General features: G+C 40.3%; 1 protein-coding gene across 3 annotated transcripts in view; it reads right to left on the reverse strand.

The window, feature by feature from the left end:
* The window catches only part of LOC106902631 (glypican-5-like), a 409,372-nt gene that overhangs the window by 315,659 nt on the left and 66,676 nt on the right, over positions 1–27,037 (reverse strand). For 2 of the 3 annotated variants that reach the window (XM_014966275.1, XM_014966274.1), the window contains exons 2-3: positions 25,219–25,486; positions 24,275–24,701 (exon numbers count right to left, since the gene is read on the reverse strand). In XM_014966275.1, coding sequence (XP_014821761.1) covers positions 24,275–24,701; positions 25,219–25,486 — 695 coding nt within the window. Of the gene's footprint in view, positions 1–24,274; positions 24,702–24,791; positions 25,487–27,037 lie in introns of all 3 variants that reach the window. The other variant, XM_014966276.1, reaches the window with a different exon arrangement.

A 27,037-nucleotide genomic window follows, 5' to 3' on the forward strand; every position in this document is an offset into this window, starting at 1 on the left:
TGTTAGGACTGGCTTAAAGATAATTATTCTTTTCTCAGGCAGGGGATGCGTTACATGACATGCAAAGTCCACCTGCTGACCCTGTTCCTGTACGATGATAATATTGATTTGCTGCAGAGATGAAGCATTTTGCATTAAATCCTGGCACAGAGGACGACACCGAACACCTGTGTGAAATTATACCCCAATCACATCACTCCACACGCCCCGCAAAGGATGCCATTCCAATGAGACTGAGCTTCTCCAGCAGGAGGTCTCTGCCTCCTTCCTGAATCCTCAGGGAACAAGGACTTTTTGCCAGATGGCAAGTGCTCAGGACCAGTGGTCTCAACCCTCCTGAAGGCATGTGTTTTCTGTGCATTTCTGTATTATAGGATATTGCATTGTTTTCCCCTGCACTTCATGTATTTCTAGTCTCAAAGACACTGTCGTGCTCTGCTGTCACTTGTCTGTTACTCTTTACAGGAATGCAATTCCAGAATTGACTTTTAGTTGAAATTGATTTGAAAAGATAACAGGGTAACAGATTAATTTGGAAGAATTAGATTGAGCTTGCAGTACTATCTGTAAAGATTAGAGCTGGAATACTGTCAGAAAACATGACAGCCCAAAATTTAGAATAGCAATCAGTCACCAGTTTTCACAAATGGCCTTTTTATTCACACCCACGTGGCTGTTGACATTGACCTGCATGAATGGAAGATGTTCTCTCCAGCCCTTGGCTCCCATAGCACCAATCCCTGCAGTAAGCAAGCTTTCAACAAGAGCAGCAGGCTTCAGCACTTCCACCATTAATCAGTTTGCATGAAAAGAAGTGAAACTTGCATCATTTGAGAAACATTCCCCAAGCTTTACTTTTAAACAACCCAAGGCAAAAGAAGAAAAAGCGCATTGTTTAAAATTAACCTTTCAAATACAGACCAAATTAGGAGGGGCAGGAAGAAGCTGAAGAACCACCAGTTTTCAAAACGAAAGTCACAAAATAGAAGTATGCACCGGCAATAAGAAGCATGCCTGTAATCCAGGCTATATCAAACTTGAGATTATTCCTGATTTTCCTTAGCAGTCCCCTTCAACATTAAAATGCTCCCATTATTATTAGTAGTGCTTCAAAGCTGAGAATTTAAAAAAAGAGATTTGTCACTAACAGGAAAGTGGGTGCCAAAACAAATGCTTTACAAACATCGATAAACCCACTCTCAACTTTCAAGAAGTTAACCATAGCTAAGACAACGGCTGACATTCTCTCCATCCCTGCCATTCATGCCTTCCACCTTTGCCAATGAAATATTAAAATTGTCATATACAGCATAATCTTAATGTAGCAAGGATTAGAGTTCACTGGGATGAAGGCAGACGCATTTGACTACGTTCCGCCCACCCTTGCAACCACTTGGAGATTATGAAACTCATCTGAAATGCCCCAGCAAATTCTACCCTCTTTGCCGCTTTTTCAAGTTTTTCAATAGTTTATTATGGGCATTTTACTCCCATTTCATTATTACAATATATTTACTAAATAAATTCCAAATAATGTCAAGGTTGTCGGGAATCTGACTTTGGAATGGAGAGACAGCAAATTTTATTAAAGCAGCAAGCAAGCTAGTTTCCATTAAGAAAATGTGCAAGAGCATGACTGCAGCCATTTCCACATGTATGTTGTTGTTGCTGAAAACCCTCTTTGCCGCTTTTTCAAGTTTTTCAATAGTTTATTATGGGCATTTTACTCCCATTTCATTATTACAATATATTTACTAAATAAATTCCAAATAATGTCAAGGTTGTCGGAAATCTGACTTTGGAATGGAGAGCAGCAAGCACTGCCAGTTTCCATTAAGAAAATGTGCAAGAGCATGACTGCAGCCATTTCCACATGTATGTTCCTGTTGCTGAAAAAAAGATGAAAAATTGCAGAAAATGAACACTAGTAGTTCTGATTTTTAAATGTAAAAGGGACTTGTTTTCTCTTAAAGTATCTTCTCATTCAGAATAGCTCAACCACCTCTTCTCAAGCACATGGACTTAACATCTATTTTGCAAAACAGAATTTAGGAAAGTCACATAAGCATCAAACTAATCAGTTAGATATGAACATACATGTGTTTGATGTCACATCATCAAAACATCCAAGAAAAGACGCTCACCATTGACCCTGCCACTGGAGTTCACCAGACTTAGCTCTTGACTCATTTGGAGCAGAATTGGGACCTAATTTAATACTTGTGAATTATATTACATCAATTTCCAATGTACTACTTATATATGACACATCACCTTTCGGCAGATCATCACTGTCACACTTAAGACCTACTGCCTTCTTTTAAAGACGTGCTTGAAACAGATCAAAACTATAGATTTAAAAACTAATAACTTTATTTAAACCATTTTTTTTACATTTCAACTTTGTAATAAACTATATGAATAGATTCTTGCATAACTATGTTCAGTATGTTTTGAGAGCTTCTATATTTACACTGGTCTATCAAACAACTTACTATAACAATTTGTATTTGGATATTCCCAGTCCATAATTCTGAATATGGATTGCACTGTAACAAGATGATTTGTGCCAGAAGAATGCAAGCTGCACACTCACAACAAGTAAATTAAATGGATATATAAAAACGCGTTAGATACCCTGACTTGGAAGCTGAAGAAACTTTCAGTCACTCAAAAAGCACAGCAATAAAGAGGAATGAAAGTATATCTTGTTATGCAAACCTCAGTAATTTTTTTTTCTCTAAAGAGTATTAGCTCCTTAAGTCAGTCACAATTAATAGACCTGTTCTTGACAGAAAATGCATATCTTATTTAAAAGGATGAAAACTTTGTTACTTTTACTCAAGAAGATTTAAAATTTCCCCAAAACTTTAAGTGGCATAAGCACTTCTTCAGAGAGGTGGTTCTTCTCAGAGGTATAATCTTACTGTTTTCAACAGGGGCCTGTTAAAAGAATTTATTTGTGAAAGGATAATCTTCTGCAGTTTGAACTTTCTCACCAAGCTCCCTTCTCATTGCTATGCGGTGTGGGAGGTAAGGCTGCTTGCAATGCCAGCCATGTCTAGCGAATCAGAACTAACCTTTTGTTCCTTATTTTCTTTGCAACTTTTTGCCATCAGTAGGCATCTCCAAGAGAAATATACTTTTGTACTTTTGAAGCCTTGGTGTCTTTTAGACAAGTCACTTCCAAGCTGGTTAAAAATAGGAAAATTTCATCATATTATGGAAAGCTATTCAGGACTATTTGCAGAAGACAGAAATACATGGCCCTAACTTCATCACCTCTACTTTGTGAGCGCTAGCCATACAGCACTGTGAAAATCAAAGGAACGTCATCTAAGATACTGTAACACTAAATTATACTAGGGCTCAAAATTACAGACCAGAAGACTGATTTCCATTACTGATAAATACCAACAGAGTAGCACCATTCCGAAAGTAAATCAGTTTCAGGAAGAAAAAAGGAACATTGTAACAATCAGCTCTAGTGATATGTAAACACACTAAGGAGATCAAAGAAAGAAGGATGACTGCAGTATTCATTTCACTTTACGAAAAAGAAATATTTCTTGGGGAGTAAGTATCTGTAACTTATACCACACACAAAAAATTAGGGTTTGTTCAATAAACATTATAAATGCATGCAAAACCATAGAACACATACGCAAGTACCCTGCGATGCAAAATACCAATAACCCATGGTCTCTGAAGGAAAAGTACACAAACAAGTAAGCATATAAAATTAGAAAAGCTCAAAACCTCATTAAGCAGACACTGGTGATGTATCAATAATGCAGCTTCATCAAAATCTTAAACCAAAAGAAAATAAAATTTGATATAACATTAATCTTCAAATGTGTGTATCGTTTCTCTTTTTTATTCAATGCCCTGTATTACATTTTCAACTATTAAAAAAGAATCTTGGTAAAATCATGTACTGTAGGAGTAGCACTGGGGAATTTGGTAAAGAAAAAAAGTCAGTCTCTTTGTTAGCCAAGCCACAAAGCATCTACAGAGCCTAATTCATCATGAAAATGCCAGGACGCCTGACAGCTGATTGACAGATCAGCCCTCTACTTGCTCCCTCTCCCCTCATAGAGGAGCCCCTTTGATACGATGCGTCTGTTCCTCCTGGACAGAACAACCCATGAGCAGAGCGGTGACACGCAAGAGCTTAGCTCAGGAAAAAGAGGACAGATTGCACACAAAAGCCTTCACAGGATGGCTGGGAATTTGCTGGGTGGAGGAAACTTCTCGTCTGGTGTAAGGAAGCATTTCCACATTTTCTTTCCTCCCCGCAACAAGGGGGATGGCTGCGCTCTCCAGACCTTGAGACCCTGTGCAAGGCACCAGGCTTTGGTAGCACCACCTGCCGTGTGTCCCTTGCACAGGGTGGCACAGGGGTCTGCTCTTCCCAGAAACCCTGGTGCTGCCACCCGGGACCTGGGCGCTGCCATCCCACCCGGGCTCTGGAGGAGCAAGCCCTGGCTGTGGCACAACCGCAAGAGCAACCCACACTCCTCCACATACAATGCCAAGGATTATGGGTTCAGCCCTTCCAGGTGTCAATCAATCTGCTACTTGCTTTAAAATTAAGCCTGTGCTTAAGTGCTTGATGGGACTGGGGCCAGAATACTCAGTTTCTTGCAGAATTGAGCCCTATGTTTTATATATCATAATGTTAGCTCAATCTTTCTGCCAAGCAAACCTCTTTTCCCTGAGTTTTGTTTATTTTTTAGGATTGAGCTCAGTGAGGGGTGGGGGTTAGCCTCAAGTACAGTGGCCTGATTGCCACGTATGTTGAAGGCAATTTATACTTACTTATATATAAAAGAAGCTATAAAGTATGCTCACTTTAGCAGTCCTTAACTATGCAAGGGACAAGCAAAGCAGCACTGGGATAAGTGAAAGTGATGCTCTCCCATTCAATCTCTGAAAGAACAGACTATACGTAGATGAAAAAGTAAAATAAAAATAATATCAAGCGCAAGGAACATAGCACTGAAGAGTTTATGCTTTCAATATATAATTTTTCTCTGTATATTTCAAAAATCTGGAACAATGTAAGACAAAAGAAAAAAGGAAAACAAGGGACTACTTGGAAAAATACTTCAGAAGCAAATGTCTAAACAAAACCACCCTCCAAATCACTCAAAAAACATTTTTCTAATCGTTACCCAATGTGGTGGTGAGAAATGACTCTAAAATGACCCTAAACTTTTATACTGAAAGATTATCAGCTTCAAAAACCAAAGGAAGAAATTGTTTAGATCAAGAGCTTTGTGGAAAAGCCATCTCTACACCACTTCCCCTCCTTTCCCAGTTGGTAGAAATGAGCGGGTGGGAGAAGACAGCTGAAAAAAAGACAATCTGCAAGGGCAGGTGTGGAAGAGAGAAACTGGGCTCTATCCCACACACCCGGCAAGGCTGCACAGCTCTGAAGACTATGAAATCCTAGCAAATTGTAAAAACTTTGGTTCCCTTATGCTATTAAAGCAAGCATACTTCCTTGGAGAATTTTCCCTCAGAAAATTAATTTAAGAAATGTGGGAAAAAACATTGAGCAATAATGGAAAAGAATTTACTGTCTTAAGGCTTAACTCAAGAAAATTCAGATGGTATGAAGCAAAAGTGGTCATGAGGTCTTTGGCAGCAAACCAGAGAGACACAGACTTTCTTGCTCTCTCCCTAACCTTTCATAAAACATTTAACAAATAGACAATATACACAGGGAAAACTGGAACCGCTCAGGCCTTACACTGACAAGCTAATATTTATAGTCCTAGTCTCCCATTAGAGCACAAAGAAAACCAGCCACTACAAAAAAACACAAAAGCAAAATAAAAATTCTTTTTTTGGCTAGTTGGTTGGTTTTGTTACTTTGATCACTTTTTTTTTATCATCCACTCCCAGGCACCTCATAGGAGGAGCAACTCTGATCTTAAAGAATTTTGACACTAGTCCCTCATATCTCACTAGATGTTTATCCTCTCAAGACTCTCTTTTCTACACAGTTCTGTATTCACTGTCACTGTAAAACTATTGTTTTACTACACTGCTTAGTCTTAATTCTCTCTGCTGAAGTTTGACTGTTCATAGTGAATGAGAGAAAAAATTAGAAAGAAAAGGAGAGACTCGTGACTCTGGCAAACAAATATTACCCCAGCTTATATAGCTGCATCGAGGTCCTGCTAGTGATACTCCTGCAGAGTTGCTGATGAGAGCTGGTGCCCAATTCGCTGAGTATTTGCTGTTTCCATTCTTCATCTGTCTTTTGAAGGCTTTTGGTGCCATCAAGGCTGCCAGGTAAAGCAGTCCTGAGTCCAGGCAAAAGATTTGCATGCAATTATAACATGAGTACGTTGACATAGGTATTATCTGTGCTGGGGAATCAAAACAGTCCCAGACTAGAGCTATAATAATGCCTAAGTTTGAGTATTACTAGAATTGATAGAAAGGGAAAATTTTTCCACCAGTTCCTGGTAGAGGGGAAGCGTGACCTTGGTCTGCTCCTGAAACACAAATCCCTGGACAGATTATTAGCATACTACCAAGAGGCTGAGGGCTTTGAGACTCAGATGAAGATGATGTTGTGGAGTACTGATCTTATATGGGACTGTTAGTGGTTCCTTAAATATCTCTTCTGCAGCAATCAGTAGTGGAAAGGCAGGTGGAGGGATTTCTCTCTTTTGAGAACATGAGTTGGCTCTTAACCTCTTGCTCTGATATGCACATCACAGTGGTGCTCTCTCACAACGCTCAAACAAGGAAGGGTAAAAATCCAGCATACTATCTCTGCTGATAATGAATTCAAGGGGAACAATCGCCAGATGAGCTCCCCAATCAACTATAAAAGAAGATATAATTGTATCTAGCTGAAAATTCTGCATTACTCATTGAAACTCTGTACATCTTAACCAACAACCAGGTATCTGCAACTGAATCTACTGGAAAATATACACAGGCAACAAATAAAATAAGCTATTCAAGAGTCCTACTATGTATCAGAGTAGAAACTGTAAATGATCTATCATGGGCATGCAGCAAGTGTCTCTTGTTTCAGAAACACCATTTTTTCATAGTCTCAAAAGACTGGAGAAGTTCTTAGTCTTTAATACTTTCCAATATGTCCACATAACTCTAAGGATGCAAGAAAACCTACAGACAAAGCAAGAAAAGTCAATAACAATCATTCTACTTGAATAGTTTGCAATTTTAAGGTGTTTGTTGTAAAATGAGAAAAATCAACTCTCATAAATCTTTTCTCATAAAATTACTACAACAAAGATTAGAAAGTCAAGGTGGGACCTGTCTAATATTTGATGGCTTAATTTCTGACTTTCCAAGAGATACCCAGTAATAGTTCAAAACAATACAACTTCACAGTAGTATAAACCACCACTTATTTCTGATTAACGTTATTATCTTTTAGAATCAACTTCATTGTAGATCTAGGACAACCAGTTAGAAAACCAGGCTGAAAGTGGGAAGTAGTCCCATGGAAAAAAAAAATACCAAACCCCTCTGACCAATGTGTTTGTTCCCATGTATTTTTCCAGAATAGTTTTCCAGTTCTTCAACAGCAAAATGCACAGGCTTATCTCTTTTACCACTGCCTCTTCAGACTTCCCCTGACTTATCATCACGATTCCAAAGATCTGTCACATTCTCTCAGACTTCAGACAAAAGCTTTCACACTTTGCAGTTAAAGGCTAATTTCTTTTTAGACAGAACCTTTCATTTCTCTTAAAGAAGACAAAATTTGACAGTAACTGATCCTCATGCTTAGACGGAACCTTTCATTTCTCTTAAAGACGACAAAATTTGACAGTAACTGATCCTCATGCTTCTCTTCTTGCTCAACCTAGTACATTCCCTTCGTATTTGGAGCATATTTTATATACAAGACAAATATTGATTTAGAAGCTCAAATGTGACAAACTCCACTAAGCCTGTTGCCAGTTTTTTGTGCACTGAAACCTTTGACAATACAAACCTCCTAGGACACCTCCGAGCAGAAAGCAGCCTGCTTCCATTTCTGCGAAGGACTGCAAGGGAAGAAATTCAGATTGGGGCACACGTTTGTTTCTGAACATAAGTGAGTTATGTTTGGAATATACACTCAAACATTTAGCCGATGTTGACAGTGTGATTTGTGATGCATAAGAATAATTTCTACACTGGATCAGCTGGGCAGTCAGCAGATTCTTTCCCAGATGAACCTCATTGTGTATATTCTTTCTTCATGCTTATTCCAGACACCTGCAAATTGGTTATAATAGTTTAAGGGTCTGAAAGCACATGAAGATGAGCATAGACCAAACCCTCAGCTGGCATGACCTGGCATTGCAGTGCTTAACCTCAGAAGATGTGTATCCGCTAGGATCTGGCCCACAGCAGGTACCCACGCTTGGAGCACTTCACAGAGCTGTCATGAATTTCTGTACTAAAAGATTAAAGTTTCAAAGATGAACAGAGATGTCGGCTTAAACTGCTCTGAAAAACTTGGCTAATGACTTCCCTCTTGTTTGTAACAGAACTTCTTTGGAGTCTGATGTCAAAAAAGCATAACCACATTGGAGAGCAGTGATGAAAAATTTTCACCAGTTCATACGCAGTGAGGAGGAATATGAAAAGGTTTCAAAAAGCGTATTACATTTCCTGTGAGTTGGAAATCCCAGGTCACTAAATGGAGTCTCAAAATGGAATCAGGGACTGATTATATATTTTCATAGTTAACTACGATGAACAAACCATTCTTTTTTACTTTCAGCTCATGATAAATGCCAGCTCAAATAATCATCATGAAGAATTAAGCTCATACTGAAATTCAGAGTCTATCAATAGAGCAGCTTCCTAAAAGAAGCTGACTTCTCTTAATTTCACCAAGGATGAAGCCTCAGAACTGAGGGCATATCCTGGGCAAGCTTAGATGATAGAAGCGTAGATTATATACACTTCATGATTAAAGGTTATAACTGTCTCACATACCTCACAAAAAGATGCAAAGTGCTTTTTTGAAAAGCACTCTGAACCAATTAAAGGGAAATGAGACAGGGCAGGGCTGAGCCAAGTGGGGCAAGAGAAACTGGACAACATCCATAAAGAACTGCTGCCACCATGGGTGTGAAAGGGTGTGTGCTGCCATTCACACTCTCCAGTCCTTCCCTAGCAGGTAACTGCACACCTAAGAAGGTCAGGTTAACTGCTTAGGAGACCTCACAGAGAGATTAGTCCATCCAAGTCTCCTCTAGCACAGGCAAAACATGGCTAAAACCAGCTTGAAATGATAGAATTATCCAAAACAGGACAGACAATACTGATGTTGATAAATCCCCACCACTGCCCCAAACTAACAAAAAAAAAAGGAAGCAAATAACTGGAATATAATCACTGAAAAGAAAGACTTCTCCAGAGGAGTCTGTCCAGTGATTTGTTATCTGATGTGACACCCCTTCCCACAGGACATTATGGGAATGCCTTCAGCCTTACCGGAAAAAACATAGCCCTGCAACCACACAGCACTAAGGGAAACCACTGACTGAAGTGCTACCACAGCAAAGGAAAAAACAGTGTATTGCTCTGCTTTGGTAAATTTGCACGGCCATGTACAGCACCATGTAGACTTGCAGGTTTTCATCTAGATGCAGCACAGCTGTGTTTATGTGACACTATTCAACTTGCTAAGCCTGGTTGGGAAGACCTGTAAACATGGCCGTGATGCTTCTGGACCTGACTCATGACACCCCCCGTTGTATTAAATCTAATTTTCTCAGAATAACCCATGGGAAAGCAGCCTGTGTTCCTTAGCAGTTTGTAAGACCAGCCAGCCCATGCCATCTCATACCTTGATACCTGCCTACCATCAGTAAGAAATTGTCATTATTTATTCTGTCTTAAAACACATTCCAGTTCTTTGATTCTTCAAATAATGGGTTTTCTTCCTCCCTACAATTGTTTTTCACGTTCTTTTCCATATCTTTTGTCTCAATTTCTTACATACCGTTGCCATTGCTTTGCCTTCCTTTAATTTCATTTTCTTCTAAATCTCTTCCCATTGGGTTAGCTCTTTCCTCCCCTCTTTCTTCTCTTCCTTCTTTCTGTGAAAATTAAGCTCTCTCAAAGCCACCCCTTGTCCCGTTCTGTGACAAGTTTGTTTTATAGAAACATGCAATTAGATCCGAGAGATGTTTTCCCCTTACCAGCAGGCCTTTTATTTTACTTTCCTTTGAAGATTTCTTTACAGTCATTACTTCAATTGGGAATAGTGCAATATTTTTCACCGCTACCTCAAATCGCTGTTTCAGTTCTGCGTACCCTTTTTCCCCTCTTCCATCGGTTCAGAAATATAAATGACGAATTCCCGTCAGAAACCAGGTCTCTGCTCAGCCACAACTGACTATTTTTGAAAGTTTACCTCGTTTAACTGCTTTACTTGAATCTTCCATTCCCCAAAGACGTTGGTCCTCGACCTGAAGCGGCGGGGTCTGTGTGAGGAGAGCCGGGGCTGCCCCACAGCCGGTTCCAGCCGGTTCTGGATGGTTCCAACCGCCTCAGGGCGGGGCCCGGCCCCTCCCCTCATAATGGCGGGCGGGGCCCTGTGAGGGGTAGAAGGGTCAGGAAGGAAGGAGTGAAGTTGGGCCACGGGTGGGGAGCTCTTAGTTTTTGTCCTTTTTTCCACCATCCAACTCCATTTTGATGGGCACTGACTTAGTTTTCCCCGAATGGAGCCTGTTTTGCCCTTGACAGCAATTTTTACCACAAAAAAAATAAAATTACATTGAGGTGCTGGAGCGGGTCCAGAGAAGGGCAATGGAGCTGGTGAAGGGTCTGGAGAACAAGTCTTATAAGGAGAGGCTGAGGGAGCTGGGGGTGTTCAGCCTGGAGAAAAGGAAGCTGAGGGGAAACCTTGCTCTCTACAACTCCCAAAAATGAGGTTTTAGCCGGGGGGGGGGGGGCCGTCCTCTTCCCCCAAGTCACAGGCGACGGGACAAGAGGAAATGGCCTCAAGTTGTGCCAGGGGAGGTTCAGGTCGGATATTAGGAAAAATTTTGACACTGAAAGGGTTATAAAGTGTTGGAATGGGCTGCCCAGGGAAGTGGTTGAGGCATTTAAAAGATGGGTTGACACAGCACTTAGTGACATGGTTTAGAGAGAGTTTTTTATCAGCATTAGGTTGATGGTTGGCCTAGATGATCTTTAACGTCCCTTCCAACCTAGACAATTCTATGATTCTACTCTATGATTCTATGATCTTTATTTCAACCCACAAGTTTTTCCACCTTTTTTTCCCCCCTGTCCTGTTGAGGAGTGGGATACAGAGTCCCTTGTGCGGCAGCCAACAGCCAGCCAAGGTCAACCCACCACAAGTATCCTTCTTTGATTTGCTTCACCATCACTTGTTTGGAAGCTTTTGGTTTTCATTCTGCCTTTAGCAGCCAAGTTCCAATTTTCCATACAGAACCATCAGTAAATAAAAATCCATCAAACTCTTCAAGTTCCTGGCCAAGTGTCATAATAAAAGAAAGGGTTCAGACAGAAGTACAAAAAGATTATTTCCTTTTGTCTCTACAGAAGGAGAAAAAAAAGGGAATAAAGCATGTAATTAAAATGATATAGCAAGGGTATTTAAAATAAAATGAGAACCAAGGGTAAATTCCATATATTAAAGTAAAAGCATTGATTCAAAACAAACCACCTTACTAAGTGAAGTTTTTAACAAAAAGTATTGACTAAATCAGAAAGGAAACGGAAGACAGAAAACATAGATGTCTCCCTGAAAAGAACCAACGGACCTTCCAAACAAATATGTGCACATCTTTGAATACTTCTACTGCAGCCTCACATGAGCAAACACGTATCCTTCAGTAAGGGCACAAGGATTGATGGGAATATCCCAATTTCCTCTTCACTATCCAGACTTCTGCTCCTCAAATCATCTTCCTGTACATTCAATTTTCCTATTGTCTCCTGCCGGTCCTAGACACAAGGGCCCTGTGCTCATCTTTCAAATTGCAGTCCTGACTCCGCTCTGGCTGTATGGAACAAAGCAGAGACTCGAATACTTGAAAAATACATTTTAAGAACTATTATATATTCTGCTCTCTCCCCTATCCTCTACTCCTTATCAATATTTCCAGCAGTAAATGCCCTCTAGGGAACTCAGCAACAACCAGCCCCACCTCTGGGAAAGTGAGGATTCATGTGTTGTCATGGCTTATGAGCACATGAACTATAAATCTGCAATAAGAGTAACAAACAATTTCATTAGAGAGGATTAAAACTATTTGGTCTCCCAGAAAACAACTATAGGGATAGTGTGGAATGAAGCAGGTTTGCAAAGAAAGAGAGGTTTAAGCCACCAATACCTGCTTCAGGTAAGGAGAACAGAGGCTCTTACCATTGTAAAAAAAAAAAACAAGCTTTGGAAGTTGTCCCAGTGCCTGCTAGTAGCTCAGATGAAATACACAACTGTCAAAATGCTCAGGCCCTGTCCTGACTTAGAAAATCAGATATTTTATGGTATCTGCAGTTAATGATGTAGATAAGCCAACACTTGAGGTAGCTAAGCCATAGCTGGAAGACATGGACAGTAAAATCTGTGCATCTTTCTACGCAAATACCAAATTTTGCTCTGGGCAGCATCCCCTTTAGGGGAAATACAACACTCAGGGGAAGATGCTTACTTGCCCTACTTGGTCCTGCTGCAGGAAGCATTTGGCTGCTGCAAATGAGGGATGCAGCCCTAGAAGCAAAATACCAACAAGTTAACAGACTAGCACCCAAATGCCTTGTTGATAAAAACAGAACTGAAAGTTACTTATAGGAAAATCACTTCTAGAAAAACAATGTTGTAAGTTACTTTATAGTTGTTTTCATACTCAAAGTTACCATTGTTAAATATACACTTTGGGTTTTGTTTTGTTTTTTCAAAATCTAAACTATGCAAAATCAGTGCAAAGGTTTCATAACTACTCTTAAAACATGAAATCAGTCTGGGAACATTTACTGTTTAAATTGGCAAATCCTCTACTGGCAACCAAACAGTTAAAGAAAAAAAAAAAGGGGGAAAAAAAGCCTTAAAAGACTCAAGAGAATTAGCTGTTGCTAAAACAATTTTATGGTCCTTTCCACTTCACTGGAGGTAGTTTGTATGGCTGACTGGAATCTATTCAATGCTGTCAAACATCTAACACTCCCATAGCTAGACGCCTTACAATGAATAACAAGCAGTCTAGCTGCCAATATGCTGGAGCTGCATTTTTTACCAGGGACTGGACCCTAACCCAGCAACACTCTAACTTCATTGTTTGATGCCCTGTTAATTTATAAGACCAAAAATTACCCACAACAAACACAAGTGCCACAATTCCAAAGCACCGCAGCTACAAAATTCATCATATTTAATAATCTGCAATATAAAAAGTCAGGTTCATAAAAAAACCTGCACAACCATCTTCTCTTTTATAGTTTAAATTGAAAATAACACTTAATTTCAGTAGATGAGTTACACAATCTAGGAAGGCTTACAATAGGTGCACTGAATAGAATAAAAAAGAAAGGAGTAGAAACAATGAATAAAGCATTTCAAAACTCTTGCTGAAACGCTAAGTACATCATCTGTCATCCTGAGTATCATCATTTCCATAAATATTATCCCAACCATTGATTGTCTTGCTCAATATTGTGCTTGAAGCAAAACCCTGGACTCTTACCATATTTACGTCCTTCATCTTTCAGCTGTAATAATGGTGAAGTGCTGACACCAGAGCCCTGTTCCAAGCAAGGCAGAGAGTGCTCAGTGACAACGCTGTCTCTGTGAAATTACGACTGTGCCATCTTGGCAGCTTTATGATTATGGCTTTGGTGGAACGTCTATTCTGCAGCTCATATCCTGCCATCAGAGCCACGTAAAGTCAAACAGGACACGGACATTATGACTCAGGGTATGTTCTTGCATTTGCCACTTTGGGGTGAAAACAAGCTTAATTCTGACCATGTATTTAATTTTTTTTGACTCTGGGTTTTGTTCGTCGTTATTATTTTAATAACATTACACTTGGCTGTAGGGTGTACAGAATCTAATTCTCTAGGAACCAAATGGTGATGAAAAATTTAAGAGCCTCAGTCTGGCAAACAAAGTGAAGCAAAGCAGCTTCAATTGAGGGAAAAAAAAGTTATATCATGCAGATACATAGCTCTCTGAGAAACACTAAAGTCAAATCAATACTAGAACTAATAAGCTCATTCTAACTAAATAAAAATAGATGCTAAATGAACTAGCCTTTGATTATCCACACTCAAAAAGAGATGCAGCTTCATTTGAAGGAGTGAAGAGGCGGGCTGTGGATGTTGAAGTGTGACCTGTGCTGTTAGTATTCGCAGCACTTAGCATCACGGAGGCGCAGGCTTAATGCTCCTGCAGTGGCCAAGGACACTGGCTTCATCAGCCAGGCACTTTTAAGTATGGATTTAGAATTAATATCAGTGGTTTATCATTGGTTTTGTTAAGAAGACGACAAAAGTCAAGTCATAAAATGTACTTTGCAGGAATCTATTGCCTTGTAAAATTATTTTCCCTAAACAAAGATGGTAGCCATCATGCAAAGTGAATAAAGATTTTTTTACTACACTGCTTAGGCCTCTTGCTCTGAAAGTTGGCTACTATTTCTTGCCTTTACATTTAACCTGCTACCCTTACTCTACATTTGGATAACGTACTGGCCGTACACCATACATTAGTATATGCCTGTGCAAATTAGAAGAAACACCAGAATCATGCAGAATTTCATCTGTTCTAAAGCAACATGCATGCAAACACTCACCTATATACTAGCTTAACAGCATTTCTGGGACCACAAACACACACAAATACCTGACAGGTTTTCCACAAACACCTTGGCGATAAGACTAGGCCAAACAAGTTTATCTTGATTGTAAACAAAAAAAATCCCAACCAACAAACAGCGCGATGATCCCTCTTCAAAACCAGAAGCCTTTGTCAGAAGGCAGCAACCCCAAATCACTATCATTCCCAAAACTTTAATCACAGCACTTAACCACAAATGGTTAATTATAAGCAGAGCTGGTCTCAGACCAAAAGCTGTTAAAAAGCTACATCCATCAACTCCATTGATATGAATGTTGAACATAAAACTTTCAGGTTACATGTTTACACTAAACACAGGATTTAGAGAATTGGAAGTAGAACTTGAATACTGCTCTGCCAGGCAGAAAACAGCTTTTTATCTTACCACAGATTAATGACTTGTTAATAGTGTGGTTAAGCACTATCAGCAAGGCAGCAGTCAGTTGGGAGGTAAGATGTGACTTGCGATGAAATGAAATGCCTTTGGGTATGAAGAGACACGTACATCCCAATGAGTGATGACTTCTGCAAAAGCAAACTTAAGGCTATGCAATTTATGTAAAACCAAATTCTTAGCTATATGTTTAGTCAAATAACACGACAGCTGGATAATACGCAGTAAATATCTCTCAGAACCAACTCAATTGTAATTGCATGAGGTTTTATTTTTTTATTCCTACACTGATTTATAATAACTTAGACTTCTGGAAATATATGTATTTCATTTTAGCCTACTTCATATTCACATTATTCTCTGCATAAATACCAAATTTCAAGCAGTTCCCTCACTACAGATGAGATGGTCCTCAACACCAGGAAATCAGGCTACTCTTTGGTATCAAACATCTGCATGGAAGAGACCTATCATTAGTCAACACGGGCCAGAAACCTCCTTGCATCCCCTTAAAGAGCTGTTCAACGCTACATGAGCTCTAATTCTCTAGAGGACTTTTGTAACAGATGGGAATGAGGCAAATACATTAAACAATTTAGATTATTATTTCCAGAAATCCTTCTGCAGTACTCAAGAAGTGTCAAAATGCTTTTCAATCAAGCAAATAGCACGTGGCAAGACTTACAAAGCTGGCTACAAGAATTAGATGCTTATATTCCATGAAATTCAGCTGATTCCAGATACGTAGTTCCACTGCTCATTTTTTTTAAATTAATTCATGACTGACCGTAAGATGAGAAGAGTATCATAAGAAGTATAAAGCCCAAGAAAAATTAAAAAAATACTTGATGTAGACATATCTTTACGTATTATAGCACTGTGAAAACCATTCTTTCACCTTTTGCGCAGAACTGGGTCACTACATGAAAAGGTGTGCCTTAGTGCAATTCACAAGGGCTCCTCCTGTCCCTGGGTTCACAAAGGATTTGAACCTGTTGTACTTGCAATGACTGTGGTTCATGAGAACGAAATATACAAGGTCATGCCTTCACCATAAGTGATTGTGTCATTCAAGATCACATCTGCAAGAAACAATGACTAAATCAGACAGCTTCAATAGGGCAACTACTCTGGCTCCTTGAAGATCATGTACAGATACCTCATCGTAGTCAGGCGTTTCCTCCATTTTCTCTTTTCAGAGAAGGTAAGTGCTTAGAAAAAGCAAAATATCATTTTAAATAACATTTTTATTGCAAATACTGCACAGACATAGCTTTCCCTGTACAATTTTACAGTTATTTTCAGCAACCTAACCACAAGGAATTGTATATACTGCTTTAACCTCTGCAAAGTATGGTTCTTATACTTATTGACAGCTGGTGTTGATCATTTGAACTGGAAAACTTGGAGGAAGGAAGCACCTGAGTTCAGCTCTGAGTGTTCTCAAAAGTCTCCAGGAGTGTTTTATGATACTGTTCAATGTCTTTAATCAAGTAGTTCATTACTGGCTGGCAGAAACTCTTTGTTGCTGTGAACTCACTCAGCACAAAGTTATTTTGTTCATAGTACTGCCATTTCCTTTTCAAATTTGTAAGGTTACTGTGCATCAATCTCCTGCTGCTGTTAGTTTGGCAGTCTTTTCTCTAACCTTTTATTTTCCTAAGGGTGACCATTTTAAGGGTTCTCAGGTCTTTTATTTCTCAGGATTGTTTTTTCTTCTCCATTCCTAATGATTTCAGACCAGCTAAATTATTTTCTGTAAGCCTTCCATACATTGCTGAATTTTTACTAGAAGATTTATGGCAAGATTTTTTATTTTCTTTCCAAGTGCCCCCCTGCAAGTTCTGGCTCAAGCCCACCACAGCAATGCAGGCATTTCGGGACATACCAAATATGTTCTTTCAGAGGCAGACGTCCCTTTCCATCCTTAAAGGGAACCCAGCAAATATCTACATAGCTTGCTTGTTCAGTACCAAAGGTATTATCTGCTTCTTTGCAGTGGTTACTTTTTTTCAGCTAAATGCAACATTAAACAAATCTTTGCAGCTTCCAGTTGGCTAAGGGTATGTGCAGAGCTGCATCATATGTGCCTATAAAGGACACTGAAAGTCTACCCTCAGTTGTCTCTAAAAATGAGGTGCTGTTGGAGTACCACACAAAGAACTAAAAAAAAAAAAAAAAAAACCAAAAAAACCCCACCCTCATTTCTAGTTCTACCTCTATCAATGACTCTTTGTTCAATATTACTGAACAAGTCACACAAGCCCTCCCCATTTGTTACTCAAGATGTGACACCAGGCTACCGCTATTTCATAAGAATATTGCAGGAACCAAATACTAACCATTCTTTCAGTGCTTCTATAAGCATAGCTTTTTTAATCTTAGACTCCATATTGCCTCCCAGCTCTCTCCAACTCCACTGGCATTCCCAGTCTCACCCACCTACAGATCAACTACTTCAGGTAACTACAGGTCTTCCCTGAATTCACCTGCAAAGCAACCCCATTCTTTGGTGCAAGTACCACGTAGTGGTCAGCAACAACAATTTCAAAATCAAAACATTAATGGTGATGCAATACAAGCAATGAGAGGAGCACATTTAACAATGGCTTCAGGGAAGCAAGTTTAGAAGACACTGGAGAGTGATGGGCGTGCATTTTAAAACTATCAGCTACCTACAGGAATAAACAGGAATAAATTTTTTTAAATGAACAATGGGAGGAGATTGATAGACCAGCCACCAATTTAGAAGACACTGGAGAGTGATGGGCACGCATTTTGAAACTATCTGCTACCTGCTTTGCAACAGGAGTAATTTTTTTTAAATGATCAATGGGAGGAGATTGATAGACCAGCCACCAAGAACCACCTGTAAGTATTTTCCGTTGAATTTTTTTTAATTGCTTTTAAGTTTTAATTTGCTGTTAATTCTACATAATTTGCCTCCCTGGCTCTCAATTACAACCCTAATTGCAAATGACTATAGCAGAAGTTGCTGGGCAAGCATGGAAAGCCTAACTCCTCTGGCTTGTCTTCATCACCAAGGACAATAGTCCCTGCTACAGGTTTTCACCTTCTTGTGCCTTCCTTGCATTTCTTCTGAGCAACACAGTATTTTTAAGAAACACCACTCAAATGATCTATCAGAAAGGGGCATCAGATCATCCCTTTCATTACAACCTTAAGCCAATCCCCTTTAAAGCAAAACTGGCATTTAGTGGATATCTTCTCAATATCACTCATCCTTCTCTTTGATGTCCTCACAACTTGTGGAAAGACTGCTATTGATTTCTCTGGGATTTTGATCAGATTTTTTTCTCTCACAGCCACTAATTCTGTTCTTCCTGACACTCCTGAAATTCCTAGCATCGTGCATCTTAAACATCCTTCACTTCCTATGTTTCTCCTGCCTCTGCTTCTTTTCCCAAATTTTATTGTTCTAGGTTTTTTTATATCACTTTTATCATATTAATTGGTAACCTCATCTCCAAGAAGTTAATTGGCTCAAGGCACAGACCTTTCCGCTTTTTCCTAATGCCTGATCTCTGATCATATCTAGGTTTTACAATTCTCCTTCACCGAGTCTTTTATTAGTTTTTGCTTTTATTACTCCAAGAAACACAATATGTTGGACCTCTGTCTTGTGTAACAGTTGGCCATTCTAAACATATTAGGTCTGTGGCTTTTTACATTCTCTTCATTTAAGACATTTCCAGCCATTATAACATTAGTAAGACGATAAGTACTTTATGCTTATGAACTTAATGCAGCAAGAAGAATGGAGAGGTATATGTGCCTTCCCATATTCCAATTCTTTCTGCTAACACACATCACTTTGCATTTTCCACTATGTGGGTGGGCAGGCAGGTTTCACAAGAAGCCACATGCAGGGTAGAAGTTGTAGCAATACCTGGGAAGAGTGTTTAAAAGAACAACAGGTAATTATGAGTACAAATTCTATTGAGCTGAAATGGAATTCAGACCATAAAACTTTTCTTCTTTGAAAATCTTGCCTCTGCCTTTCCCCCGACAAATGGAGCACTAACACACGCAGCAACGTTAGCAGTGCAGAATTTTTCTATTCTAAAGAGCTATTTCCATGTTGCCTCCTTGCCCTTTTAATTAAGGCACAGAGGAAAGTGCCAAATGGCAGGGCTGGCAGGCTCACAGCTCGCTGCTAAAGCGTGACCCAACAACTGGGAGTGACACACACAGTCCCTGCCAGCCACCCGTGCAGCACAGGTAACAAATCACCATTTCCAGCAGCCCAGAGGGGACCCAGCTCACAGAGCTTGCCAACGTGGGCAAATGCATCTCACACGCTTAGATAATCCAGTAAAAGAAACAATCATCCTTCTGCTATTAGACCTCAAAGCCCTCCTCAGACACAGGGAAGCTGTATGTTCTATCCCACAGACAGAGGAGAGACAAATCTGTGTGTGACCATGAATTGCCAGAGCTAATGGGAAATCTGTACCTGAGCTCCCATCTGTTCTGCAGGAAACCACCCCACAGATCAGGGAAAAGCAGTGCTACTCTGCAAGCAAGATGACGAGGCTCCACTGAAGGTCAAAACTTCAGCACTGAGATACGTTCTGTACCTGTGGAGGTGCAAATTCGTAGTTCGTAGGGCCACCAGATTCTAACCATTTCTGATCCAACAGAAATGTTCCTCACCTCATCATGGAATCACGGAATTGTCAGAGTTGGAAGGGACCTCTATAGATCATCCAGTCCAACTCCCCCGCCAAAGCAGAGTTGCCCAGAGCACATCACTCAGGAGCATCCAGGCAGGTCTTGAAAATCTCCAGATAAGGGGACTCCACACCCTCCCTGGGCAGCCTGTTCCAGGGCTCTGGCACCCTAAATTTGAAGAAGTTTTTCCTCATATTTGAATGGAACTTCCCATGTTCCAGCTTGTGCCCGTTGCCCCTCGTCCTGTCATTGGGAACCGCTGAAGAGACCGGCTCCATCCTCCTTCACCCCACCCTTTAGATACTTGTAAACATTAATAAAGTCTCCCCTCAGCCTTCTCTTCTCCAGGCTAAAGAGTCCCGACTCTCTCAGCCTTTCCTCACAAGGGAGACGCTCCAATCCCTCAATCATCTTTGTTGCCCTAAATACGTTATTCTGTTTCCAATACCTGTCCCCATTCTTGTTGCCCTAAATATGTTATTCTGTTTCCAATACCTGTCCCCATTCTTCACCCTTGGTCCACTGGAGATGGGCTGCAACAAGCCCACACTCATCCTACACAAGCAACTGGAACACAGCCTCAGTGGGACTGGACTCCAGGGACAGTGGTCAATGCACTTCCCCAGAGCGCCAGAGGCCAGCATGGACTTCAAAGCTGCCTCTCCTCCTCCTCCTCACATTTCAGTTGAGGGTATTTTACTTTCACTTTGAATTAAAAAAAACCCCACAAATTAAAAAATCAGGAATGATGCGCAAATACAGAGTTTGGAATACAACAATACACTAGAGTGAATACAGGAAAAATTTGACCAGCTTTAAAACACAAAGACACAAAAAAAGAAAAGAAAAAAAAAGGAAAAAAAAACCTCAGAGAAAATGTCTCAAAAATGATAAGGAAGGGTGAACAAACTTGGTCTCTGCAGCTGGCACCAAGCAGCAGCCAGGGCTCCTTCCAATAGGAAAGACAATTAGATTCCAGCAGACAAACCAGAAAGTAATGATGATGATTGCTGATGCTGCAGAGCGTGGCTGGCCCGCATTAGGTTAAGTAAGCTGGAGGGAAGCCAGTATTATTGAACAAATGGCACGGCACATTCTGGAGGAATCTGAGGAGAGGTTACTAATATCTTAAAGGTGACCTTTCACACATGCTGTCCTGGCAAATCAGGCAATTCTCTTGGCTATAATGGACGAGATCAGCAGAGGCCAGACTCTTGAAGTTATGCACTCATCATACAAATAGGATTTTTTTAAAGATATTTGTAATAATTGACTGCACCTCACTTGAGCAAAGCATCCTAAGTGCTTTATTGGTTTATTTCACCCTTTCCCCCTGTTTTAAAGGAAACCTAATCCAACTTTCCATTATTCATTATCATCCAGGCAGGCAGCAAGCTAAAAAAGAACTCTAATTTTTAGCCATATTGTCTTTAAAAAAAACGTAAAACGTTTCCTAAAAGGGCAGATGCATTAATTAAGGCCGCCTCAGGATAAATGAAAATTACTAGGAGTGCTCTGCTTTCCTGAATGAGTTTTCCATAGATTATTTATAATTGAATTAAACCAATTACAGCATTTGTAACAGAAACTGTACGCAAGTTAAACATTTTCACTTTTGCAGAAGCTCAAGAGCAGATCGCATTAACAGAAATCTGCATTTTTATGAAGGGAAAAGAGAAGGCATCTTCTTGTCTGAAAAACATTCCCCCTACGTAAAACAAACAGTAAATACACTGGGTACAATTCCCCTTCCCCAAAAAGGACCCTAGTGTAATTGAGAATCAGGCCCCGGATTCCGAGAAGCCATCTCACAGCCGGAAATCCTGAAGCTGTAGATTGAACTCCTTTCCGTTTCTTCAGAGAAGGAAATACAGCTTAATTAGGCTCAATTTTCTAAATAATGGTTATCCTCTGTAACTAATCAGTAAAGTTTTAATCAGTATCAGACTAAATACTTGCTCAAATAGCTGAACATGAACATGCTCCATCTTCAAAACATAATCTTACCTTGCTGACAACTCAAAAATTTACAAGTCTGAGGATAACACACTGGTGTATAGTTTTTATTTTCAAACAGAAAACATCCTTTGCTCTCTGACAGAGTGTTCCCTAAAATGACACACAATCTTCTGTTCACAGAGATTTCACTAGTGAGAGAAAACAAAGACACCTTTGGGGAAAAAAGGAATTGATGCAGTTTCAAACACAACAGCCCTTTCTGAATTCACTCTGAACAGAAGGAAAAGTTTTAAAGTTACTGCTAGGGAACTGAAAATGACCTTAATGAAATTATTTGAATAACCATTAAAGAAAATCCTCAGCTTGAAAGACACTTCAGAGAGAATTCTACTTCCACAGCAGCTAAAAGCAACACACTGATTGACTTCATCTGTAATTATCTGATACTCACCTGGATTATGCATTTTACCCTGTCAGAAGGCTAAGCAACTACATATGAATGACAAGGCTGACAAATGTCACGCAGAATTATGGTTTAGCATTTTGTCACATGCTGCACATATTGCAGGAAATATCTGTCAGACAATTTTTGCTGCTAGTAGCCAGAAAGCTTAGCTTTATTCCTAATTACTTCTGTGTAATCAGTAGCGAAGCCATGCAATAATTTCAGAGGTATCTATCTATAGTGAGATAAAACTAATATATATAGTAATAGCGTACTTTGATTTTCATTTCCCTTCTAGACTCACATAAAAATAAGATCTCAGGGAAAATCAAAGCAGATGCAAGAAGATTGTTCATTTTGGTTTCTAGGGGTAACACTGCTTTATGAGATACATGATGTCTCTACAACTCAGCATTAGCATGAGGAAGACCTGCTGTTCCACAGTGCACGGAGGCTCCAATCCCTGCTGTGCACCATCCAAGGACCTGGACAAATCTTAGCTTAATTTTTCACGTTTATCACTGGGTGTCAGATAAACTACCAGACACAGGTGTCATTGACAAAAAGAAAGGAGAACAATGAGGCAATGTAAGCTGAAATAACTACAAATATCAAGTGAACATTTTATCAGATTAGTAGGAGTGGTTGGAGTTTTTTATTATAATCTACAGATTACTGAGGCAATGTAAGCTGAGATAACTACAAATATCTAGTAAAAATTTTATCAGATTAGTAGGAGTGGTTGGAGTTTTTTATTATAATCTACAGATTATACTGACTGTAAGTCTCTGGCTCTGTCAGGTGTTCTAAATTGAAGAGAACTGTAATATTAGGTATCTTGGAAGGTTACAACTATACAGGCATTTTTCCCCTAGTAAAATACTTCCTTAGTTCGGAACACCCTCTGCCATAGCTTCTTTCTGTAGACTCTTTGAAGTACTTTTTCTCTTACATAGTATGATGACCAGAGTCCAGCACAGGAATTAAATTTTTAGATCTGTGCATTTCGTTCTCATTTGTTCTCTGCAAGGATTACTTTCCTTTCAAGACAGGCAGATCTATCTGCATTTTTTAGATTAGTCTTTGCCCTGCTTAAGGCCACACTGCTACATTTTTTTTCCACTGACAGTCACCTTGAACTTCATAGAGATGTAGCCAGCTGCATCATTAGTCATTTCAATAATTTCTGGTCTGAACTTCAACACCTTGAGAGAACACCTGACATTCATATGCTGCTATTATTTATGCCAGTTCTACAATCCCCATTCTTTCCTCCTTAACCTACCACTTACAGAAGTGGATCCCCTTAAAGTATATTTTTATCTTTTACTTATGTAAATGCTGTCAAGTAAGTTTGATATTTTTTTTTATGGTGTTCTTTCATCTTTTGTATGACACATGTACTCATTATAGACCCGTAGTACCTTCCTGATGGCTCAGTCAACACAAAACTAAAAGGACTGTAAAATTATGAAACAGTTACTGTCTTTGCCTTTATTTAGAAACCTACTCTTCTAAACCCTTACACTGTGAAATATCCCCACACGCTACAAACACTGCTCCTAGAATTACAGAATCAGTATTTTAGAGTATGAAAATACATTGTTGATATCAAGTATAATATACCCCATTTTTTGTTTAGAAAGTTCTGCAGACAAGCCGGAGCTATCTGCATTACAGGGCTGCTTCTCAAGGAACAAACTCCCATCCCTCCCTCCTTTCATTTCAAAGCAGACTCTACTGAACCCCATCATAATTATCTGTAATGTTTTCCACAGACTATTAAACAAAGTTCTAGTTGAAGCCTAAAAACTGGTGCGAAGACAACACCGGCTTGTGGCTTGTTTAAACGTTTATTCATCAAATAATGAAAGTCAACAACGGGAGTAGAGAATAATTAGAGAGCACTTACCGTAGCGGAGAGCTGGGGCCCATTCAACTGTGCGTGCAGGATGGCTTCATTGATGGAGTTCCGGATGCCCGTCAGTGCCGTTTCCAGATCATGTGAGGCAGCCATTTCATTAGTCAGATATTCCAGCGTGGAGATGTACTCCCTCCATTGTGCATCCAGTTCCGACACGCTGGCCAAACAGCCCCTCATTACGTTGAGACAATATCCGACACAGGGCCTGATTAGCGTCAGCCCCTGGCAGTGGGGGCAGTACTGCATCTTCACTAGAGCTCTGCTGCATTCCTTGGTGAGGGCGGCGTGTTCAGTAGTATTGATCACTTCGATGCCCAGACTGAGGGCCTGGCTGAGCATCCTGCTCGCCCAGAGAGATTTCGACAGCTCTGTAACCATGGTTTTAGAATGGCGTCCAAAGGGATTGATGTCTTGCCTCGTGAGCCGCAGGCGGCTTGTTTAAACGTTTATTCATCAAATAATGAAAGTGATAAACGGGAGTAGAGAATAATTAGAGAGCACTTACCGTAGCGGAGAGCTGGGGCCCATTCAACTGTGCGTGCAGGATGGCTTCATTGATGGAGTTCCGGATGCCCGTCAGTGCCGTTTCCAGATCATGTGAGGCAGCCATTTCATTAGTCAGATATTCCAGCGTGGAGATGTACTCCCTCCATTGTGCATCCAGTTCCGACACGCTGGCCAAACAGCCCCTCATTACGTTGAGACAATATCCGACACAGGGCCTGATTAGCGTCAGCCCCTGGCAGTGGGGGCAGTACTGCATCTTCACTAGAGCTCTGCTGCATTCCTTGGTGAGGGCGGCGTGTTCAGTAGTATTGATCACTTCGATGCCCAGACTGAGGGCCTGGCTGAGCATCCTGCTCGCCCAGAGAGATTTCGACAGCTCTGTAACCATGGTTTTAGAATGGCGTCCAAAGGGATTGATGTCTTGCCTCGTGAGCCGCAGGCATTCTGTATAGTCCTCTGATAAATCTGTAATTCCTGGGTTTATTAGTCGACTGTACACCAGAGGAAAGAGACTGTCAAAGAACCGTAACACCGCGCTTTCCACTGTAGTCTCTGCGCCCAGAATGTAGAGAGAGAGGTCTGTAAAGAGTTCTTTAACAGGCTCTGCTGCTTCTTTTGCCATAGGTCTGTAAGCTGTCTCAAACAGGGAACTTGTGCGGTTTTCAGCAAAGCGAAGCAACGACTCAAAGGCCTCTAAAAAAGGGACAGGGGAGAGAAAGAACCAGAGGTTAATAACAAGCACCTGCCGTCGTAATCACAGGACTAATATTGTCCTGAACAGGAATATCAATAGTTACAGGAAACCTGCGATATGAATACACTAATAGTTAATACCGCTTTCATCAGCAATATGATTAAAAGGCACATAAACATTACATGTGCATAATAAAGACAACACATAATACACAAATATTTTCATGAAAAAGAAAAAGAAAAAGATGGCTGTATTCTCAGTAGCTGGACCCTGACCCAAACTCTCGGGGTCAAGGAAGGGCTCCCACAGACTGCAGTGAGCACAGGCAGGGCCTAAGTTCAACCAGGTACGTTTCCAATACATCCCTCCATGGACGTTCCAGCACACAGGGAGACTGCAACGTTTTCAATGTCCCTACAGAACTCCAAAGAAGAAGAATTGAATAGGCAAAATTGTTACGTGATTCAAGGCTGGAACTGTTAGAGGAGGAACTGTTAACAGGAGGGGTCTGTAGCACCATCACACTATCTCTGCTGCACCGGACTGGATAAATTACGATAAAATATCCACATTTAATAGAAGGGTGAAAATTCATATTCAGACCTTGAAAAGTGAAGTCAGAGAAGAACATTTCATAAGCACAGAGAAATGCTGAGCCTCATTCATGAGTTGTACTTTTCAGCAGAAGTTTGAAATGTTTTAATAATTCAATAGTTTATGAGAGCAGTATCCTGATAACATAACAGCTTAAAGCTTTTCATCCCAGGTGATCTAGTGCTATGAAATCCTCCATCAAGAACCGGAAAAAGCATGAGGCATTCATGTCCTCCTACAATCGGTCTCGGTTGCTAAAACACATACTTGAACAGATTTGGAGAGATAATGTGCAGAGTAAATACACGCTGGGAGGAAGGACCAGACAAAGACTCACAACCAGCAGCCTCAGATGCGCTGCTGGAGAGCAGCTCAATGGAAGCCTGAGAGATAACTGAATGCAAACAGAAGTTGAAGGTTTTGTTTTACAGAGCTGTGAGAGGGTAGCTGAGGGGCACTTCTGGCAAAGTACGAGTCAAGGATGAAGGAAAGATTCTGTGTGAATACATTCTCTCCCTGTTAACATCAGCTAGGTCTGGACACCAGCCAGCGCTTGGACAGGACATCAAGTCCGCTATGAACCAAACCGAAATCAAGGTAGCAAAAGAGTACCTCCTTTAACTACACCATTTTTGAGTGTCCTAAGAAAAAAAATAATAAAATTTAAGGAGTGCCATGATTAACATATTTCAAATTGCAAAAGGCAAATACTAAACGCCTAAAACACTGATTGGGGTGCTAAGATTGGAGTAAAGAAGGGATCAATTCCCACAATTATTTTTAATGGCACAGAAGTCAGTAACCCACCCCATTCCCACTGCTTTCTTTGGAAACTCTGCAACAAAAAGCCTCTGAGATAAAACATTTTTGCACTCCTCTGGATGGCTAGTAGTTCCAGTCAGGGCAGGAGACCTATCACTTTATACCTCCTGAGGACTGGCCAGAGAATGGGTTTT

Source organism: Calidris pugnax, unplaced genomic scaffold, assembly GCF_001431845.1.
Source record: "Calidris pugnax isolate Ruff unplaced genomic scaffold, ASM143184v1 scaffold65, whole genome shotgun sequence".
NCBI classification, from domain to species: Eukaryota; Metazoa; Chordata; class Aves; order Charadriiformes; family Scolopacidae; genus Calidris; species Calidris pugnax.